Source organism: Diadema antillarum, unplaced genomic scaffold (assembly GCF_040938485.1).
Source record: "Diadema antillarum isolate AM-2024a unplaced genomic scaffold, OU_Dant_1.0 scf00000132, whole genome shotgun sequence".
Taxonomy (NCBI): Eukaryota; Metazoa; Echinodermata; class Echinoidea; order Diadematoida; family Diadematidae; genus Diadema; species Diadema antillarum.
This window is the reverse complement of record NW_027271021.1, coordinates 1,385,298-1,406,859: the sequence shown is the minus strand read 5'-3', so window position 1 is coordinate 1,406,859 and position 21,562 is coordinate 1,385,298. Positions and strand designations below refer to the sequence as shown.

General features: G+C 37.1%; 1 protein-coding gene across 1 annotated transcript in view; it reads right to left on the bottom strand.

The window, feature by feature from the left end:
• Positions 1-21,562, bottom strand: part of LOC139720726 (sodium/glucose cotransporter 4-like) — a 66,687-nt gene that overhangs the window by 23,125 nt on the left and 22,000 nt on the right. Inside the window, exons 4-6 of the mRNA XM_071632082.1 lie at positions 18,752-18,916; positions 4,192-4,378; positions 3,022-3,230 (exon numbers count right to left, since the gene is read on the bottom strand). Of these exons, the coding sequence (XP_071488183.1) occupies positions 3,022-3,230; positions 4,192-4,378; positions 18,752-18,916 (561 nt within the window). The remainder of the gene's footprint in view (positions 1-3,021; positions 3,231-4,191; positions 4,379-18,751; positions 18,917-21,562) is intronic.

Genomic DNA, 21,562 nt, shown 5'->3' with positions numbered 1-21,562 from the left:
TCACCAAACTTCATCATCAAACATCGGACTCGCGAACTTCTCTCACTCTCTCTCTCAATCTATCTATTTCTATCCATCTCTAAATTCGCCGTCTTGTGGAGTGTACAACATTGTGCTTTACATCACTGTGCTACTTCAGGGAATCATATTCTGTGTCGTGTCATGTTCTTGTGTATTTACCAAACAGGAGAAGTGCAATAACTGAACTTTCAATTATTGGAGGACCATTTCCTGCAGCACCACCTACTCCAGGTGCCGCTCAGCAACGTGGGAGATATTGTGTGTATAGAAACAACGAATGGTGAGTAGACGGATACATTCTCTACACTATTAACTATCCTACTACAAAACACTATATCCTCTGATTTGCAAAAATTTCATAATGTGGAAAAGGGCCATTGTCTCCAATTCGTTATAATTTCATGCTGCGATAATATCATGTTTTACAGTAATGCTGTAAATGATTACTCTCTTCAAATGTATGTTTCATGAAAGTAGGAGAAATCCTACATTACTTTATAATGCCCCATCACTAGACTTTAAATTATAAAAATGTTGCATATTTCCGCTTAATTTCAGGGACCATGGAATGTTTTACTGGGTAGGTGGGGGTAGTTTGACAGGTCAAACATATACCTGTTTCATGGCTCTGGAAACTATGATATCTTGATTAAGTTTCCTTATTTGAATCAAATATAAAATCAAGTTTCCTTATTAGTATAAAATATAAAGTCCCACTGTAGATCGAATTCCTGCTCTCTTCTTATTCAAGTTATTTCTTTTCAACAGTTCCAGAAGATGTCACTAAGATATTCTTTTAGTGTGCCAGCAACCAGTCCCCACAAGCAAGCAACACTTGACATGTCAGAGGTTCACATTTGGTCTAAATTCTTGCCAGAAATTCATTACTAAGCTGCTTTACATACCACTATAGTCATTTCAAACAACTGTCTTGATGCGGGGTGAATTTCCGGTAAATTTCCATCCTTGACATAAAAAAGAGTGAGAGTATCAGGTGCTTCATAAGCATGTGATGCCAGAAACCTAGAACATTCCCTTGAACTTAAAGTTATTGGGTGGTTTTATTTTGTTTGTTTGTTTGGTTTTTTTTGTGTTATGTTATATATGTAAAGAATACGGTGAATATTATGAGGACATAATGACAGTCCCAGAGGTAAATTCTTTCTCGAAGGAAAAGTATCAAATTTCTGTTTGCTTATTTTGTTGGAAAAAAAACCACTCGTATCTGACAAGGTCACTTTCTTGTTTATGCTAAAGTGTGCATGTTCTGCGGGTGTGCATGCATGATTGGAGGGCATGTATTTGGTCATATGTTTTCATTATCACGTTTGTTGTTTATTTTGTGTGCTTGTTAGTTTGTTTTATGGTTGCATTAAAAAAAAAAAAAAGTTTCCCCCACTTGGCGTGAACTTTCCAGGGGGTTGGGGAAATGAATAAACGAAAGAAATTACTTCCCAGTATTCTAGCTTCCAGACACAATCGTGTCATTCTGTACCACCACATACAATATAAATTGTGGCAACTACTTGGACTGCACTTATGTATCTAGATCTTCACTGAAATGTACCATTCTTTGTTTTTTCTCCCCTTTTTTCTTGCCTGAATCATTATATATGCTGCTGTAAATGACACCATCTTGGGATTGATGACTGCATGAAATCTATGAATACACATTCATAAAAATACAACAACAACAACAAGTGTTTGGAGAATGCTGGTAGGTCTACTTGTGTTAGCCTTGACCATACAGCTCTGCATGCAACCACCTACCACACTTGCTCATCAGGAATACAGTGGGCTTAAAGAGGTTTACTCCAACTTTACCCACTTGAGATACAACCCTCAGTAGAACTATGAGCTGTAATGTGGACGTGACCCATGTTTTTGTTTTTACATTTTTTTTCTTTCATGATAATAAGCATGATCATTTGAAGCATAAGAAATAAGATATCAGATTTTTAAAGCGTATCATAGGTCATCACTTGCAGGCCCTATCTCCAGTAATGCATCTAGATAAAAGAAAGAAAAACCTCTGAATGAAGGAATTTTGTTTACATTTACGTCTGAAGCCTCTCACTAACTTGAAGCCACTAATGTGTTCCAGAATGCAAGCCTGTGATTGAGGTGAGATGAGTTTCAGAATCCTCCGAGTGTTTGAAACAAACAAGTTGACAGCAGGGAAGGCCTAAACCTTTACTTTGTTCTATATCACTGCTAAACAACATTACATGCATCCTGATATTCACCAGTGGGACTTCTGGAATGTTGCAGTGTAGATGAATATGTAATCTTCCTTAAATATCATAATAAAAGCTACAGAGTCATGTATGAGCACATCATATGCAAAATAACAACAGGTGCTTTTTTTTTATGCATTTACTGATTCTTTGTCAAAATTTTACATGTATGCACATACAAAGAGCAAATGGTTCTTTGACAATCTCGTCAGCAGTGTTGCAGTTCTGGCAAATATCTTGAACTGTAACACTGCATTTCTTGAAGAACTTAAGGGGATGGTATAGTTTTGGGTGAGATTGGCTTCAGGTTTCCAACTTTTTGAGATGAGAAACATCGTATGAAATATGAAATTGAATGTAATTCAAAGTTTATTTGAAGAAAATTGGAAAATTTGTTTTGAATTGGCTGAGATATCCGAAACAAAGAGATCCTAACAAAGGGTGAGACCCACCTTTTATAAGGATTGCTTTGTTTTACCTCGTTTTTGGATATCTCAGCCATTTCAAAACTGATTTTCCTCAAAGAAAGTTTGGAATTCCTCTTAGAATTGCATGCTCTGAAACATTTGTGGTTTCTTGGTATTTCACAAAAAGTTAAAAGCTCAATCCCCATCTCAACCAATACTATACCATCCTTAAAAATGATTTCATGTTCCATCCTGCAATACAAAACACACAAACTGAATGGACATTGCATTAGATGGAGAGGAAGACAGAAATGATCTGAGGAGGATTTGTCAGTAGGGACTATTCAAAAACTGACCTGATCAGTTGCCCAGTACCACAACGAGGCTGCAGTCTGCCCAAAGACAAAGCCTGGCCAGGGGAGGTCAGAGTTGACCGGGTCGCGGAAGAGGTTGAAGTAGTCGCTCCGTGGCTCCCCGCAGCTGTCATTGAAATAGCGGGTAGCATTGGGAATGGCGTCAGCGTATAGTGTCTGGAGATTATGGTAGCCGCCGATTTTCCTGAAACCTACGTTGCCATATGACATAAAAGATGGAATATAGACTTGATTAAATTAAGTGAGTGCTCTAACTTTTGCAATTGTGCCCAGGAATTTTAATAGAATAAAGTATGCAAGCATGTTATTTATGTTTGCTCCATCTAATGACAATGTTCAGGCTTTTTGGGGGGTTACGCTCCCAGCAAGCAGCAAATGAGGGTAATATCCTCTCGGAGGCCTATATAGGCTCTATGATCTCTCAACACACAAAGCTGCAATCACACAGCTTCACCATATTCATGATACCAAAACATCGATGCAATCCCAATCAAATGAAGACTTTCCCTTTAAGCTGCCAATACACAACAAAGGCTTCACACTGAGAGCGCACATCCCATTTCAAAGACAGAATTCCGCTATACTAGAAACCTTTTCAAATGTCCACTATGCAGCCAAGATTCTTCAGAGTTTGCCTTGCTAACTCTGAATCCAACATGCCATCAACGCTACACGAAGTGCAATGTTGCCATTCTAAAGTCCAAAGGAGCGACTATTTCAATATTTGTATGGCAAGACACTAATATTATATCTGAGAATTCTGCCTGAACTGTGCACGCATTCATCACCCTATTTGAACAAATCGCCACATTTTTCCAACATCTAATGTCTCAATACCAATACATTACTAGCATAATCACGGATTGCTTGTGACCAATGCTCGTATAATTAGAGACAATCAAGAATGGAGCAGCGAGACGATGAGATTAATGGCTGATGGGGGTTGGGCTCGTAAACCTTATGCACAAACATGCTGCACTGCTGGTTAGATCCACGCCTTTGGCATTTCCATTTTGCAGTGAAAGCTGTTGAGAGTGTTACAATGGAATAAACACACAAGTAAATGCAAAGATGCAGAAGTTCAGGCCCAGCATCCTGTGGTCCTGCTGAAACATTTCTAACCACACGAGTTTCAAATCCCTACTTGCTTACTTTCCACACACAGCCAGAGGGCTCCAAATAACATGATCATGGCCTGCACCGTGTCGGTGTAGATGACAGCGGCCAGACCGCCAGTCACCGTGTAGAGCGCTGTCACACCGAGTAGGGAGAAAATGGAGATGTACAGATTCCAGCCCAGTGCCTGTTGAATGAAGAGGGCGCCGGAGTACAGGTCCACCTGTTGGGAGGCGGGGAAGAAAGTGGGTTACAAGGCACATTTAAATGGGTGCAAGAATGGTAAGGTAGTGCCACCATCAAGATAATTAGCAAAAATCTACTTGATCCTCTGCACTGTCTGTACACGTGGTTAACATTAAGGATACATACAATAGGTCCTATGCAGATATTGTTTTTACCCTCTATATCGGTAGATGGGTTTGGAAGAAACTGTTAGTTCATGTATGGTTATGCAAAATACAGAGCAGTCGTAACATGTTTATTTGGATACTATAATATAGTATCCAAATAAACATGTTACAAGTTATGTTATGTTATTATAGAGAATGATATGAGTGATCATAATTGACATGGAAATAATAATCACAGTGATTTAAATGAAGACTTTTCTCTTTGCATACAGGAATACATTATTATTGTTAATATTCCATCGTTAGTACTGCATGTATCAAATATTCAGAGACTCCAACTCTCCCGTTTTCGACGGGAGATCTCCCGCCGAAAACCCATTTTTGCAAAATTTCCCGTTCTCCCGTTTGAGATTTAATTTCTCCCGCCCTGGCTCTTTGTCTCCCGTTGGAAAGGATTTCTTACATATTTCTATCGTATGTTGACAAATAAGTTTTAGATAGCACCAGAGAGCATCTAAAACCCTGGGAATTTCGCGCTTCGCACACATCAACTTTGAGTCTCCCGTTTGCTAGGGGTTTCAGTCGGGAGAATCTCCAGATCAGAAGGTACTTTGGGTTGGAGTCTCTGAATATTGATCAGACTTCTGAAATTAAATGAAGATCAACAGCTGTTGTCTGTGAACTGCAGTCTAAAGCATGCATAAAAAACCCATAAAAATGCTAAAACAGTGTTCATCTCAGCAGTAGTGCTGTACTAGCTGCAGTGTCCTTCTAAGTAGTAATAAAAGACAGCATAGGACACTGCTGGTTACCTTCACAGCAGCAACAGTATGCATATATGCCTCTTTAGAATGAATGTGCCATTCCCTTGCTTGAGTTGACTATGTCACAGTATGTGTAATACATAGTGGTAAAGTCTAACAAACAGAATGATTCAAGTTTCATCAAAATCAGACATAGATTTGGAAAGTTTTTGGAATTTCAAATGCACCTGTGTTATTCCAATTTGATACGTGGTAACGTTGTCATAGAAACACATCTCAAAGCAGTTCAGAAAAATCTTTCACATTGTCCTGTTATTTAGACCAAGTTTTACAGAGAGCGATCTTTATCCACACTGCCCTTTCACTTCAGAATGATCAATATTTGAAGGACTCATCCAAGAAATCCCATGTTTAGAAATTCAAAAAGCAATTTGAATGAGTTTTGCTTGCATTCGATAGCATCTTTCTGCCCTTCTGTTTAATTTTTCCTGAGACACAATGGAAGTGATATGCATTATGAAAGCATCATATCATATTACATGATATGATAATTATGAAAGGCTTGAGGCTATTATTACCTCACAAGTCCCAAACTGTCTGTAAAAGAAATTAAGATATCACAACACAATTCATGACCTTACGATCCACTAATGAAATTCGTATTTATTGCAGATTTGAATACCTGGGCTTGTCACACTATCATCATCATCTTACATAAATTTACATATTATGATTGTTGCAGGACATCACTATTTTGTGAAAATGTATTAAAATTTCACATTCCATAACTTCATCCTTTAATGCCAAATTTTGACCAAACTGAGACCATTCTATTTTACTTAACCCTATTTATCAAATACATTTATAAATGGATATGGAGTGACATAATAATTCAGGCTCTCTAGCAATTCTCAGATTAGCATTCTACAAACTACATCTAAACACACAATGGCAGGGTGCGACGGAAAAACACTTTCCTCACTCGAGCTCATCTCTCCCATAATGCAATATGATGATGTCATACATTGCAGATTACCTTAATTTGCAAGGGCACTTTGAAAGTTCTGTTTCAAACATGATAAAAATAGAGATACCAGGTACTTCCTCAACGAAAGCAAGGAAATTGGAAAAATCTGCTAGACTGCACATATCACTAGATATTAGCTGTGAATTGTTTTTTTCCCTTTTTGGTGAAAGGGGCATGTGACCTTTCCCTATAAACATTTGCTGTTGTCCTTTTTTTTTTTTGGGGGGGGCATTTTAGCATCACTGGAATTCTTAAAATAGTCCCATACTACAAATCATTACCGTACTTCAGTTTAGTTTAATTTATTTTGAATTGATTTATGACACATGTACAATGTTAATTCTATGGAACACATCATTTAATAGTCCAGGCTAGATGGCACCTAACCTTGTTTTTTGATATATACAATGTTTTTTGATGGTTTCTTGTCAATTCGAGGGTGCTGATTCCAAATCCGATTGATGCCACTCGCGTAACCTTGAGCATTTTCGGCAAAATGCAAAAATCCAAAATGGCCGCCAAGTATGCTAATTTAATTGGCCGTGATAATCACAATGATGTGCATTCTGTGACCAATTATTCCACCAAACTTTGTACATTTCTGTTCCTAGAGTTACTCCATGTGCATTTGCAAGAAAATTTTCATTCCCATATAGTTTCATTTGGTATTTAAAGATCATTTTCAATTCAAAATGGCCGCCATTCCTATGCTCATGTACAATATGAATGGCAAAAAGTATGCATGGAAATATATAAGAAATTTACTGTATTTCCAGTTCCGTTCCTATGCTGTTATAAAATGTTGCATGTGCAATAGGCCTACTAATATGATGGGTGCCACTTACAATATAGGGGGCCTACATGCATCTTTATTCTTCTAAATGCAAAAATTTAAAATGGTCGCCACTCTTATTCACAGGTCTGTACAATATGAATAGCAAAAATATACGTGGAAATAGAAAACTAATTTGCTGTTTTTTCTGACATGCAGCTACATAGTTTGTTAAGATTTAGTGCTGATCATTATCTCAAGGATGTTCTTAACAGAAAGTTTTTCTTTTGTGATGCAAAAGTCCCAATTCACCACATAAATTAGGATTTTCACTAGGAATTACGGATGGAGTTTCGAGCATTTAACAATCATAGACCTTGCGATGTTTAACACAATGTCAAATCTTTTATTTTGTTTCAACAAAGAATATATATACTAAGTGCACCAAACACCACGCAAAAAAAATCCATAATGTACCATCATATTCTACAAGCAGCTTGAATATAAAAGTGTAATACTAACAAAATATATTAAGAAGCCTAGATGCATATCATTTATCAAGCTTGAAAGCAAAGCTTCTATGCATTCCCCTAAAACCATTATAAATAAGGTACAGAAAAATCATATACAGTACTGTAGAAATACATGATTGCGGACAAAAACATTAATGACAAAACTAACAACCCTTTACAATGTAGCTTTTTTTTTTCCAGCTCGAAGTTGGGGGAGGGGGAGTCCTGAGGCAAGTTTTAAATAGATAATAACCTCCATCGCTTTATTATGATATAATTTAGGAGTGACGCCTTGATATTATCGAGCAAACTTGATTTTCTTCATTTTTATTGTCTTTAAAGATCTCTTTAATTGGATATTTGGCAGCAGGTGACATCAGCCCCAAATTTGCAAGATTCTCAGGCTAAAGATACATATCAGTCCTGCAATTGCCTTAATTGCAACCACATCTGATTATGTTCAGTACTTTCTCCGGGGTCAGAGGGTATTTTCTTTTTTTTTTGCCATAGAAACAGAATGAAGACATCAAAGACTTGCTTCACCACCCTGTGAAGCCCTTTGGCTTTGTCGCCAGGCAAGAGACTGTGTTGTAGGTAACTTGGGTGGTATCAGAGATGACATCAGCCCAGCATCTGCACCACCCTGTTTTGGGATCAAAACTTTGAAGCGAAGGAGGGAAATCTATAGGTTGGCTTGTGGGATTTCAAGCGCATTGATGGCAGGTTGTTCGGGGGGCATGCCATGAAGCGCTTTGTCAGGTTTTTTTTTTAAACAAGCTGTTATAAGCTACTAGAATCCTTGTATCTGATTGGCTGAGAGCAAATTTGTCAGACAAACTTGTCAGACAAAACGTTTCCCCTTGTAAGGCAATTGCAGGATTGCAGGGGTCGCGGAACCGAGGGTTGGGCAGCAACAGAGGTGGGGGCAAGCAGGTGTAAAACAAGCCCTTTGACTGAAATGGACCCATTACACATATATTCATCATGAATCTTCTGCGTTATATTAACATTGGTAAATATTCCATGATTCCACAACTCATCATTGAAGGAAAGGTGTGAGCAAAGTACTCATCTCCAGACAGAAAATTAGTCCCTTTTACAGTGGCAGCATCATATGCGTCGATTCCATTACAACCTTAAGTGATTGCATTCCTAGAGTAAATACAAAATCATTTTTGGATATTTCAAAATAGGACTACTGTGGTGTGGTGGACTTTCTGTTTACTATGATAAAATATAAAATTATAGTGGTACCACTAGCAATACTCTACCAAACTCTTTGTAATCCTCCAAACACACTTGTCCGTGCTGTTACATTTTAATCAGCCTTGAGCAAGTAGGGAAAATCATGCAAGCACAGAACCAGTGGTAAATCTTATCTACGATATACAGATAAGACAGAAGGTCATTTGTCATTCGTGTTTTCAAGCAAATCATATTCTGGGTTAACATGGCAAAATGTGGGGCTTTTTTATTTCAGAGATTTGACGAAAAGAAGTGAGGTGGTCCCTTTGTTCCACTTTCCCCTGCCTCATGTTCTTTCTCGGATGAGGGTGTTGAAAAGTTTATGTAATATCGTTTTTAGATAATGTAGAACAGAACAGTTATTTCGAAATTTCATTTGTGTCATCATCTAAGATTTAGCCTTTCAATTCAAGAAACACAGTGAATATTATGATGTTGAACATCTCAAGCCAAATAAGTATCAAATGTTCATATCTAATAATTTCTGATAAAAGATCTTGATGTTGGCGTCAATTCAAGTTTGGTGGGTTTTTCCCCAATTCCTACGGGAAAAATCCAGATTGAGATACAATGTAGCAAATTTGGATGTTTGCATCACAACTAAAACAGCTTTTTGTTTTGTTAGAGACAACCTTCTGATTTATAATCAGCACCCAAATTGATAACCAGTGTAGCTGCGTGACAGAAAACCAAAAAAAAAAAAAAATTGTTTATTGCCATATGCATTTTGCCGTTCATATTGTGCAGAGGAATATTAGTGGCACCCATTTTGAAGGTTTGTTTTAAGAAGAATATATAAGCCTAAAAACAATATATTTTCTGTTTGTTTGTTTGCTTGTTTTGCTAGTGGCACTCATCAGATGTGCATTGCACATGCAACACTTTATAACAGCATACGGAACTGGAAATACAGTAAATTTGTTATATATTTCCATGCATACTTTTTGCCATTCATATTGTAGGCCTACATGAGCATAGGAATGGCGGCCATTTTGAATGGGAAATGAGCTTTAAATGCCAAATGAAACTATATGAAGTGAAAATTATCTTGTGAATGCACTTAAAGTAGCTCTCGGAACAGAAATGTACAAAGTTTGGTGGAATAATTGGTCACAGAATGCACATCATTGTGATTATCACGACCAAATTAGCATATGTGGCGGCCATTTTGGATTTTTGCATTTTGCCGGAAATGCTCAAGGTTACGCGAGTGGCATCAATCGGATTTGGAATCAGCACCCTCGAATTGACAAGAAACCATCAAAAAACATTGTATATATCAAAAAACAAGGTTAGGTGCACTTTCTATGGAGCCTAGCCTGGACTATTAACAAGATAATGTTTAAAGGGTGTGTACAGTTCTGGTCGAGGTGAGGATTTAGTTTTTAACATTTTGCAAGATATTCAGAAACCACTCTATGAGATGTCAAAGAGCATGCAATTCTAAGGGGTATCAAAAGTTTATTTGATGAAAATCGGTTTTGAAATAGCTGATATATCCAAAAACAAGGTGAAACAAAGAGATCCTAATAAAGTTGTGGCCTGTCACCTTTTATTATTATCACTTTTTTTGATATCTCAGCCATTTGAAAACCAATTTTCATCAAATAATCCTTCTTAAAATTACATGCTCTTTCATATTTCATAAGAGGTTTCTCATTATCTCACTTAAGAATGTTCAAAACATGAATCCCCACCTCACCCAGTTCTGTACAGTCCCTTTAAGTTGCGATTAACACCAGAATAAAACATCCAGACAGGAACACAACACGACAACACTCTAAGCCATGAAGCCAATGAGGCAAAGCATAAGTCTGCTTCCCTGATGGATCTACAAGCTGGGGATACAGAGGAAGCTTAATGAGCAATACTGTAAAAGTGGAAATTTTCGCGGTGTTGTAATTTTCGTGCATTTCGCGCAACCAAAAACTAGCGCGAAAATAAAAGCACGTGAATATTTTGCTTGCCATATGTTCCTGTGCGTGACGTCTTGATTCCGCGGAATTAAAAACACGCGACACTCTTCTAACCGGGCCAAGCGCGAAAAATTAGTCGCGCAAAAATATCCACTTTTACAGTAGTTCAGCTAAAGACAAGAGAGTTAGTTTCAGTGAACACAGATGTTAGTCAGATATGCATCATATGCATGAATATATGAATATCAATTAAGAACAAAACTTTTTTTTCTGTAAGGTAGAATGTCTGAAAGAAAAAGACAATCATAACACAATAATATTCTGAGATTTCAAATGACCTATGATTTTTTTTTTCTATTTATCATGTTTATTTCATGGAAAATTTTGTTTTTAAAATTAAATGAGCAGAACTTGAAAGAAATGAGCTGGTTCAAGGATATGATGGTAATCTGCTTAAGTAAAACAAAATTAAAGGGATGTATATTCTAGCACAAGGTATGTAGACAGAAAAAAAAAAATATATACATGTATATAACTGTGGACATCAATGACAGGAAGTACCGAGTAAAAAACACACTTCAAAAATAGCATGCAGTGCGAAGCAAGAGAATGGATTTAGGTTTCAGGTTTCAGGTTTCAGGTTTCAGGTTTATTTAAGAGAATACATCCAGAAAAATTAATGGAAGAAACTGGAGAGGATAAAAGGAGAGAGGAGAAGAGATATTTAAAATACTTATCAAAAGGCCAGCTGATACAAGATAGTTTTAAAATGTAGTTTGGCAATTCTGTTGTACAGCAGGGTCAAACCTCAATTCAAGTACAATCCAAACTCTCCTATCCAGCCTCCCTTTATCCTGATCTCTCTATTATCCGGATGCAATCTTGGCATGATTTTTTTTTTCATTTTTTCAATCTAATGATTATGAGGAAAAGGGGGATTTTAAATGCAAACAAAATTCCAGCACAACTCACATGAATTACATATAATTCTCAACATTATTGAGTTAAACATACATTCACATCTAATTTTCATCTAAATATCAAACTTGCATTCTGCAAACATTCACTACCAAAAAATCACTGCAAGAACATGGGCAGAAAACTTTTCATTAAATCAGGGCATGACATGGTACAAGCGATCGTTCTTCAGCAGCTGTGGCTGTATGCATTAAACATTGAGTGTCCCATGTGCGGGCCAAATCCCTTATCTGGATTAGTGCTGGTCCTGAGATATCTGGAAAGGAGAGGTCAGACTGCATTATAACAGTATATTTGGGGGAGGGAGTTATCACAGGGAACCGGCCAAGATCAATCTGGAACCATTCAGTACTGGAAAATGTGTTCAGGTTTAAGAGTTGTAGCAAGTCATAAATAGCACACACACAAAAATACAAACAAAGAAAAACCTAACAACCTCCACTACTCCCCTCCCCCACCCCCTTTTTTTATTTTTGTTCATCTCTATTGAACCAGGAAGAGAAGAATTTGAATTTGAATCGACAGGAGCAGTTTCCCCCGAAGACAGAATGAATTTCCAGTAATGCAACCCACTTCCCCATTGCGTTGAAGAGTAATAGTACAAGAATGCTAGGAGGCGGAATTTGGCAGGCGGCACATCATCGACTCGCACACGTTTCAGAAAATCTGTCCTAAGTCGCACCCTGCCACCTTTTCGCTCACTGAATAATTTTTCTGCCGTCAATATAATCCCGTCAACCAACTCAAAATGCCTGCACAGTCTAAGCTGGAAATCTGAATGTGAAGAAAAGAAGCAATGCATGTAGACGGACAGACAGACTGACAGAGAGTAAGATATAAAGCCTGTGAAAAGAAAGATCTCATCATTCTGTTATGCCACATGTATATGACGTGGGATGAATGTACCCTGAACAGCTGTTACTTCCAAATGCAGATTTGCTGGGCTTAATCAAACATGATATAGTAGCTATAGGTAATGAACATAAAGATGAAACCCAAATCCAAAGAGTAAAATAGATGTTTAGCACCAAATGACCCCAAAACATGAATAAATGAACGAACATTGAAAAGCCAGTAAACATGAGAGCACTCTCTATCATCTTAATTTTTTCCTACTTCCCCTTAAAATCAGCCTCCTTCAGTATAAATACATTACATTAGTCATGAAAATGATATCAGGTCTCGGAAAATAAAAGCTTGCCAAAAAAAAAAAGCCTACATCTTGATGAAATATTCACAGTGTGCTCAACTCTACAGGAACATTTCAGCCATTGTTAGTAACATATTGGAGATGAACATGTTGTGTTTTGTTTTTTGCTCTTCAAAGATACTGCTAACTTTCCATAGGACTCTTTCCTATTTTTTTAAAATTCATAATACATCACCATTTGATGTTGATCTGACAAACAGAGACAATAACAATTTTGTATTTTCACGATACATGAAATTGATATTGTTTACATGGTTCAATTAATTTGCTAAAACAGAGTCATTAAAATCTATTGCCACTACAAAATGCACTATTGTTTGAAGACATTTTCATGCATATCTGCTTAATGCAATATTTCAATCACAAGTTGTGGCCATGTAAGCTCATTTAGACCATGGTTATCTTCAATACCTATTTCATTAACTTTGTCTGAAAAAAAAACCAACAACAAACTTCTGCATAACCAAATTCATTGATTTCAGTTACCTTACACATCCATATAACAGTCACAAACTTTGTAGAACAGTTTGGACTCCTGGCTATGTGTGATTGAGTCCTGTGCATGACAAACACTTTTAGATTATTTCAAATTTTAACCCAAGGGAGGGGTTGTGAATTGATTCATATTCAACCACATACATGCATGTCTGTTGGAGAAACCTCAACACAAAAACATGTATTTAAATATACAAATACAACTAGAAATATCACTTAAGGTGATTAATACCCCCGCCCCGTGATGACAGTCTTACCCAAGGAATGATCTTTCCTTGATCTTCTGCCATTTAAATGCCGTTACCATGGCAACGCAGCTTCCGACACGTCCGAAAAATATGTCTTGCACATCTTCCCACCAAGACTATTGTGTGTGCCACATTTCATAAGCTTTTGTCAAAAACTGAGGAAGTAGTTCAATCCACAAGATCTTTCCTTGATCTTCCGCCATTAATATGCCGTTACCATGGCAACGCAGCTTCCGACACGTCCAAAAAATATGTCTTGCACATCTTCCCACCAAGACCAATGTGTGTGCCACATTTCATGAGCTTCAGTCGAATACAGAGGAAGTAGTTCAATCCGCAAGATCTTTCCTTGATCTTCTGCCATTTATATGCCGTTACCATGGCAACGCAGCTTCCGACACGTCCGAAAAATATGTCTTCCACATCTTCCCACCAAGATCAAGGTGTGTGCCACATTTCATAAGCTTTGGTCAAAAAACTGAGGAAGTAGTTAAATCCGCAAGATCTTTCCTTGATCTTCTGCCATTAATATGCCATTACCATGGCAACGTACTTTCGGGTACTGTCAAAAAATGCGTCTTGCACATCTACAACCAAAGGCACGTATCTGTACCAAGTTTCATGGAAATTGGGCAAAAACTGAGGAAGTAGTTTGCAACACAAAATTTTCCATCATTTTGGCTCATAATATGTGAGCTGTTACCATGGCAACATACTTTTTGTCACTGTCAAGAAATGTGTCATGCTGACCTATATCCTAAGACAAACATTCAATATGAATTCCATGAGAATTGGAAGAACACTGATGAAGCAGTTTTGCCATGAAGCATTTTGCCCTATATTTTACCAATAACATGCCGTTACCATGGCAACGAACTTTTTGCCACTGCGGAAATATGTGTCTTGCACATTAACATATTCAGATGAACATCTGTACCTAATTTCATAAAAATTGATCAAAAACTGTGGGAGGAGTTCGCGACGCAAGATTTGTACCCATTTTTGCCCATAATATGCCGTTACCATGGCAAGGTACTTTTGGGTACTGTCAAAAAATACGTCTTGCACATCTACAACCCAAGGCACACATCTGTGCCAAGTTTTATGGGAATCGGTTGAAAACTGAGGAAGTAGTTCGCGACGCAAGATTTGCAACGGACCGACCGCCCGACCGCCCGACCGCCCGACCGTCCGCTGATTCCTATATACCCCCTTCAAACTTCGTTTGGCGGGGGTATAAATGACAAACTGCAGCCACACACAGTCATGGTAGTAAAACCTGAGATAATTCATCCATACCCACAGGAAGCACAAAAACATGTGGATAATAATTTTATCTCATGCACACACGTACACAAGAAGCAGTGCAAAAATGGGTAGAAAGGGCCTGAAGTAAGCTTACAGAGGTATAAGTGAGTATAGACACTCAGCACTGTCATTTTTATACATTTCCGGAGAAATTGAGATGATCATTGAAAAAATTAGCAATGAAGAGACTGTTTTTTTACTCTTTTTTGTGTTTATATTTTCAGAGAGAGTTGGGTTTTTCAACTAAAAGTGTAAATCAAGATATAAGCTATATATGCCCAGTCAGATGTGTTGCTGCTGAGCTTATTAACTGATCCCTTGAAACAATTGTGAACTTAGAGATTAGCTAAATAATTGCTGTTTATTATTTTGACCTTTTCCCCACGATTGCATAAAAAAACAGGAGTATTGCCATAAGAAATGTAAAAGTGCATATGGGCATTTGTTGTTGGTTTGGTTTAGACCAGAAGTGCAAATATTTCTACATTACCATGCACCTGGATTATAGAAAGTGGAGTAACCTCTGTCCGCAATTTACCACTCAATAGTTTCCAGCACACATTCACAAATGGTCATCAACATAGAGATCATTTCTTTCTTAATGCTATTGTTTTTGTATAACAAAAATACCACTGAAAATCGCAAAGTATCCAGTGTTGTGTGTGGGAAAGAAATGAAAACTGATCAATAAATTCTGCCATTTCTTCATGATATAATTTTGTATTTTACAGCATAATGCCACAATGCTCCACATCTCCTGTCAACCGTGAACTACACACTACTGAACTTGGAATTGGCAATCTCTGATTCCACACCCACCCAGAAGCTCAGATGCTGCTTAGAAGCTCTGAAACCTACCTAGGAGAGGTGACCGACTTCAATTTACTCCCTGCAAAAGCATTGATAGCAAAAAATCTGATCAACCCATAACTTTTCTTGTGCCAAACTGCGTGGGACGTGGCCAAAGAACAGCTTCATCACTGCACAACGACACTGCCCTACATTCTTTTCTAGCTGAACTTTTGTGGCCTCGTGTTAAGTCACCCAAGCACAGCATGTGACCATTGATACTAGTCTGCATTAACAGACTGAAATATATGCTCTACTGGTTTTTTTTTTTAGCATTACAGTCATGAATGTACATACTGCCTCACTGCAGGCAAAAGCTAGAACAATTAAGCTGATTCCACTACAAGAGAGTGCAAAGGCAAAATCTGACCATGCCCCCCCCCCCCTCCATTAAAACTTTAATCCTACAGCAACTTTTTATCTATTTCTAGTGGCTATCAACAAAACAATTCTGATACATTGACCCTTGATTCCCCCCCCCCAAAAAAAAAAAAAACAACACACAAAACAAAACAAAACCCAACTTTCCATGGCCTATTCAATTGTTTATTTAAAAAAAAAAGTACATACACACCATAACGCAAAGATACAAAATAAAAAAGTCACAATTGACATCTTTTTCTTGGCATGAATAAAGAATTCACATTAGATGAATAAGAAAATCTTACATCACATTATTTGCCCAAAAGAGAACAAGTAAAATAACCTCCTTATACATTACAAAGTTAAGAATAAAATGGTTATCAAAATGTAGCTTAGGTTAGTGTGGCATCACAGGAAATTAATGAAATGATGAAAGAATGAATTCATGGTATAATCTATTAAAGACTGTTAATACTCAATTTCTTGCAATATGTGCATCTTCAGAACACACAATGCACACACACACACACACACACACACACACACACACACACACACACACACCCAAACGCACACAATTATATGTGCAAACACATAACTATAATTATAATTACACCTTCAGACTGGGAAATGTATCGTGCAGATCATTATCTTGCAGAATATCGTAATATAGGACATGGAGAAATTGTGTTCTTCAAACAGTCTTAACACTTCACTGAACTGTACAAACAGGGATTTCATCTGAGACTTCAGATTCTCACACTAATGAATCCAACACCTTTCTTCAGGTAGTTTCACAAGACATTAAATTTCAGTGGTCACATGTATGGCAGATCATTAAACTTTGGTAGCTCTACCCATGGAGTCACCAGTGTAGCTCCATGCTCTACTAGACCAAAACAAAACAATGCAAAAAAAAAAAGTAACAGGTGTGAAAGAACTTACTGATTAAGAAACAGAATAACAATGTTGATAAGAGTCTGAGGGTTTTTTTTTTCCACATATTCTTATGTTCATTACAGACACTGATGTATTTCTCATTTCCCTTTAGAGACTGATGCAAGGTGATGACTGAACAAATAAAGAAATGTAGGTTAGAATAACATGACCAATTGTTAATAGCACAAGCACCAAGTGAATTAAAGGTAGGTGCCCCCAATGTTGCGTAACTTCCCAATGAAGGGTCAAGATGATCTATATATAGATATAGCATAACCTTGCTATATTAAAAAACACAACAACACCCCATGAGGAGAATGTACTGTATTGTGACACAAATATCATGATCATGAGATGTTTAATCTTTAAATTCAGAGTGTTCCTGCTTTGAGTAGAAGCCATGAGCATTGACTATAGGAGGATAAATTCAAGAAGTACTTTCTACGTTATAATTTACAATGTGAGGAGAGTAAAAAGAAATGAGCCAATATGAATACACATGCAATTTGTAACTAATTTTGGGTGATCAACTATACACAGCCCTGTTGCTGTGAAGAAGTTACATGGTGTCTGGTAAGGTGAAATGTTTATGAACCCTGCAAAGCAAGCTACATAATGAATCAAAAAATTGATTGGATGATTATTTGAACTGTACATTTATCTCAGAAAATTGTTATCTAGATAGAGTGTCAACAGTCTTCAGTGGTTATGATCAAAGAATAGTTTTGGTGAATATAAGATGTAATGAACTTCATGAAAAACATGTCACAAGGAGTTTAACAAACATTTCAATTGACTTTGTTAGGAGCAAAAGCACTCAATGTGAAGGAGTATTTCTTTAATAGCAATATTGAAGAGTAGGTCTACATGTCATGCACTGATTATATCACATGCATGGCTACATGGCCACTACATGGCTTTGTTAGAAATCTTGAGCTAGAGTCTGTAATGTGCACGAGTATTTCCTAACAACATTGATGAGTATATAAGACCATATGAATACATGTATATACCTGCTTCAGCAGATATATCAATAAAACAGGTTTTTGTTGAGATTTCCTCATCAAGATAGAAGGAGGAATTAAAGGGACATTCCGGACGATTTTCATAATTTCACATCATGTAGTGCGTAAATCAACAGCTCCATGTTTAGATTCATTGAATTTGTCGTGGTCCTTGAGCAGAGAAACCAATAAATTGAAAATCTTAAACAAATTACACTGAACAGTGTTGATGACATCAGAGCCTCATATATTTCAGAAATGTAGCAGTGCAATTCCATTACAATACCACTTGCTCAACAAGTTCACCTGTGAAGAATCTATGCATGCCTTCTTCTTTTGTTCTGCTTCCTTGAGCCCCAACTCATGCATTCTTATGGTGAGGCTGCCATGTCATCATCCTTGTTCATTGCAATTTGTTATAAACTCTTTACTCAGTTTAACTGATTTATAGTTGATCAAATGTAAAAGTCTGAAAATCATCCGGAGGTCCCCTTTAACTACCAGAAGAAAATCTCATTCTCTATTGATAGTCTTTCCACTTGACCTACAAAATAAACATTCACTCTTCCACTCTTCCCTTTCCCAGCAGTAGCCCTCAAGTAAAAGTACTCACAGAAATCTTTGTGAAGATGTAGAGAATGAGGGACAGGATGGCCACGTACATCCGGATCCTCACCCCACCGAACCGCTTCTGGAGGTACTCCGGCATGGTGTAGACTCCACCGGCCAGGTAGACTGGTAGAAACAGCCATCCCATAAGCTGGAGAATGATGATGGCCTGGGGGTGTGAAAATGGCAGTGGAAACCATGGAGAAGTGAGAACAGTCTATCGGAAAAGTAATTTTTTGTTGTGTGGATTTCGCGCAACCAGATGCTAGAGCACAAAAATAAAAGCACACAAATATTTCTGCATTCCATATGCTTAAGAAATTAATGTTGTGATTCTGTGGAATTAGAAATTAGCAAGTATCATCTTACTTGCAAAGCATGATAAAATTACTCACACCAAAATATCCGTTTTTACAGGATTTTTTACCAACTTCTCTTTCTGATAGTGGAAATGTATTTATCAACATCACCTGGTTATTCTATCTGTAACGTGTGGCACTACTTCCATGAACAGCATTTGGTTTTGAATGATGATGAATCTGACAATTTGGGCCACTCTCCATTTTAACCCTAACTGCACTGGGGGGGAGGGGGGCCCCCCCCCCTCGACATTTCGCACGATTACTCTGCAACACGCACTGCTCTCACCGCGATGCTCCATGACTTTTTTCTTTTGAGTTTCCCGCACATTTTGACACCAAATTTGTGACGCCTAGGGGTACGGTTCTGAAGTTACATGAATTTTTGTACATGCACGAGAGGCCAAAAATGGCTAAAAAATGCGATTTTGTGTACAAAGTCAATGCAAATTGAGTTTTTTCACATGGTTCATATAAATATGCTTATTTTTACTCTCAATGGCTAAAATTAGTTTGTTTTAGGAGTATTATGCTTCAAAAAGTGTCTGTGACAAATTTTGTTACAAAAAACAACAAAAACAAAAGGTCGAAACAACAAAGAAATACATAAGAAATTCATGAAACAATAAAATAAATAAGAAATTAATTTTGATACCGAATTTTTTTTCAGGTACATTTGCTAAGAATGCCACAAAGAATACCTATACCAAAAATGAGCACTTTTGGAGCTTTATTTACTGATTTAGATGAAAGATTCTGATTTCTTGCATAAATTATCATAATTAATCAAAATAAAATAAAAGAAGACTATTTTGGAAAATTTAAAAACACGATCTTGTAGATTACATCGCACACTAACATTGTGCAAAGTTCTGCGGCGATCGCGCGATCCACGGCCGAGATCTTAAGGGGGGCCCTTGAGGTCCCCCCAGTCTTTCGAGCTACCAAAATAGCCCAGTCTTTTCAGGGTTAAGTCTACGAAAGATTCAGACATCAAAATCTGGAAGATTGTAAAGAGCATTTAAGGGAGATATGCATCACCATAATTATGTACTTTTCTCTTTCTGATTTATTTTAAGTGCATTCCTATGTTGATATGCAGCAATAAATCGAAACGAGGTAATAAATAATTTCTTTGCTGGTAAGAGATAAATCCAAAAAGTTTTTCCTCAGTTTTTATTACTTTCTTGTGGCACTGGTCTCTGTGGGCATTCATTATCAGATCAAGTCATCAAATTCCTATTCTACCACTGTTTCTATTGTAAAACATGATATATTCGCGGCACAAAATTTGTGCAAATTGGAGCCGACGGTCTTTTTTTGTTCATTTTAATGTCTAATTTCACGAATCTTGGCGCTCGCAAAATTCGCGAAATTAAAATGCACACAAACATTCCTTGTTTTACAGTATGTGTTCTTTGTTAACTCATCTTTGTTTGTGTCAAATTGATATGATAGTCATAAAGTCAGCATCTTCCATCTTGTTTACTGTTTTCTTTGTTTGTTTTTTTTCTCTTGTGGCTCACCATGCTGCCTTTGGCATCTTAAAAAAAAAAACACAGTTTCCACACTATGTTTCATTTCCAAAATGTGCATGTGCGCAAAAAAACAAACAAAAAAAAAAACAAAACAGTTTGATGGGATATGTCTTTTACTCAGAACCTGTATTGTCCCAGTTATAGTTGTGACACAAATTTTAATGACAACATGAGTGTTTGATTATGACTGTTTGTTTAGGTGTGAATCACTTTTTTAAAAGTTAGGTCAAAGAAGGAAATGACACTGCTTATGTAAAGATTAATTTCACAAATGCTTTTGGCACAATCTTTCTCTTTGATGGCGGAAGGACAGTGATAAAACAAAAACTAATGTATACCAAACATAGCAGAGTTCAAGAGCGTAAGCATATTTACACGGCAAGCTGAAATTTTTATAGCATTCAAATGAAACCTACTGTAAACCTATTTTAATAAATTCCACAACATAATCTATACACCACAAATCTGCACTTCTGTAACTTAATCTACACACATGCTCTCCTAAAACACAGAGATATACACACATAAAACTTATGGTGTTACCCACTGCAGACTTTCTTTGTAATCCAAATTTGAAAAGAGCACTTTTCACATGATCACAACAAAGGATAGGGTCCTACATTTTGAATGAAAAAAAACATGCCCATAATGTAGTCATTCAAGCACAAAATGTTTTTTCTCCCATATCACAGATTTTCACATATTCTTTTGGCAAATCCCTAAACAGATTTCCTCTGCCATACCTTCAGGAGTATGGATATCTCCTAATTGATATGACACACACACACACACACAAACACACACATTTTTTTCTGTCAATGATATTAATAAATTCTCATTCACTTGATAAAAAGGAAATACATTGTATTACAAACTGGGACTGCTGTACAAAATAGCAAATGATCACATAATTCGGAC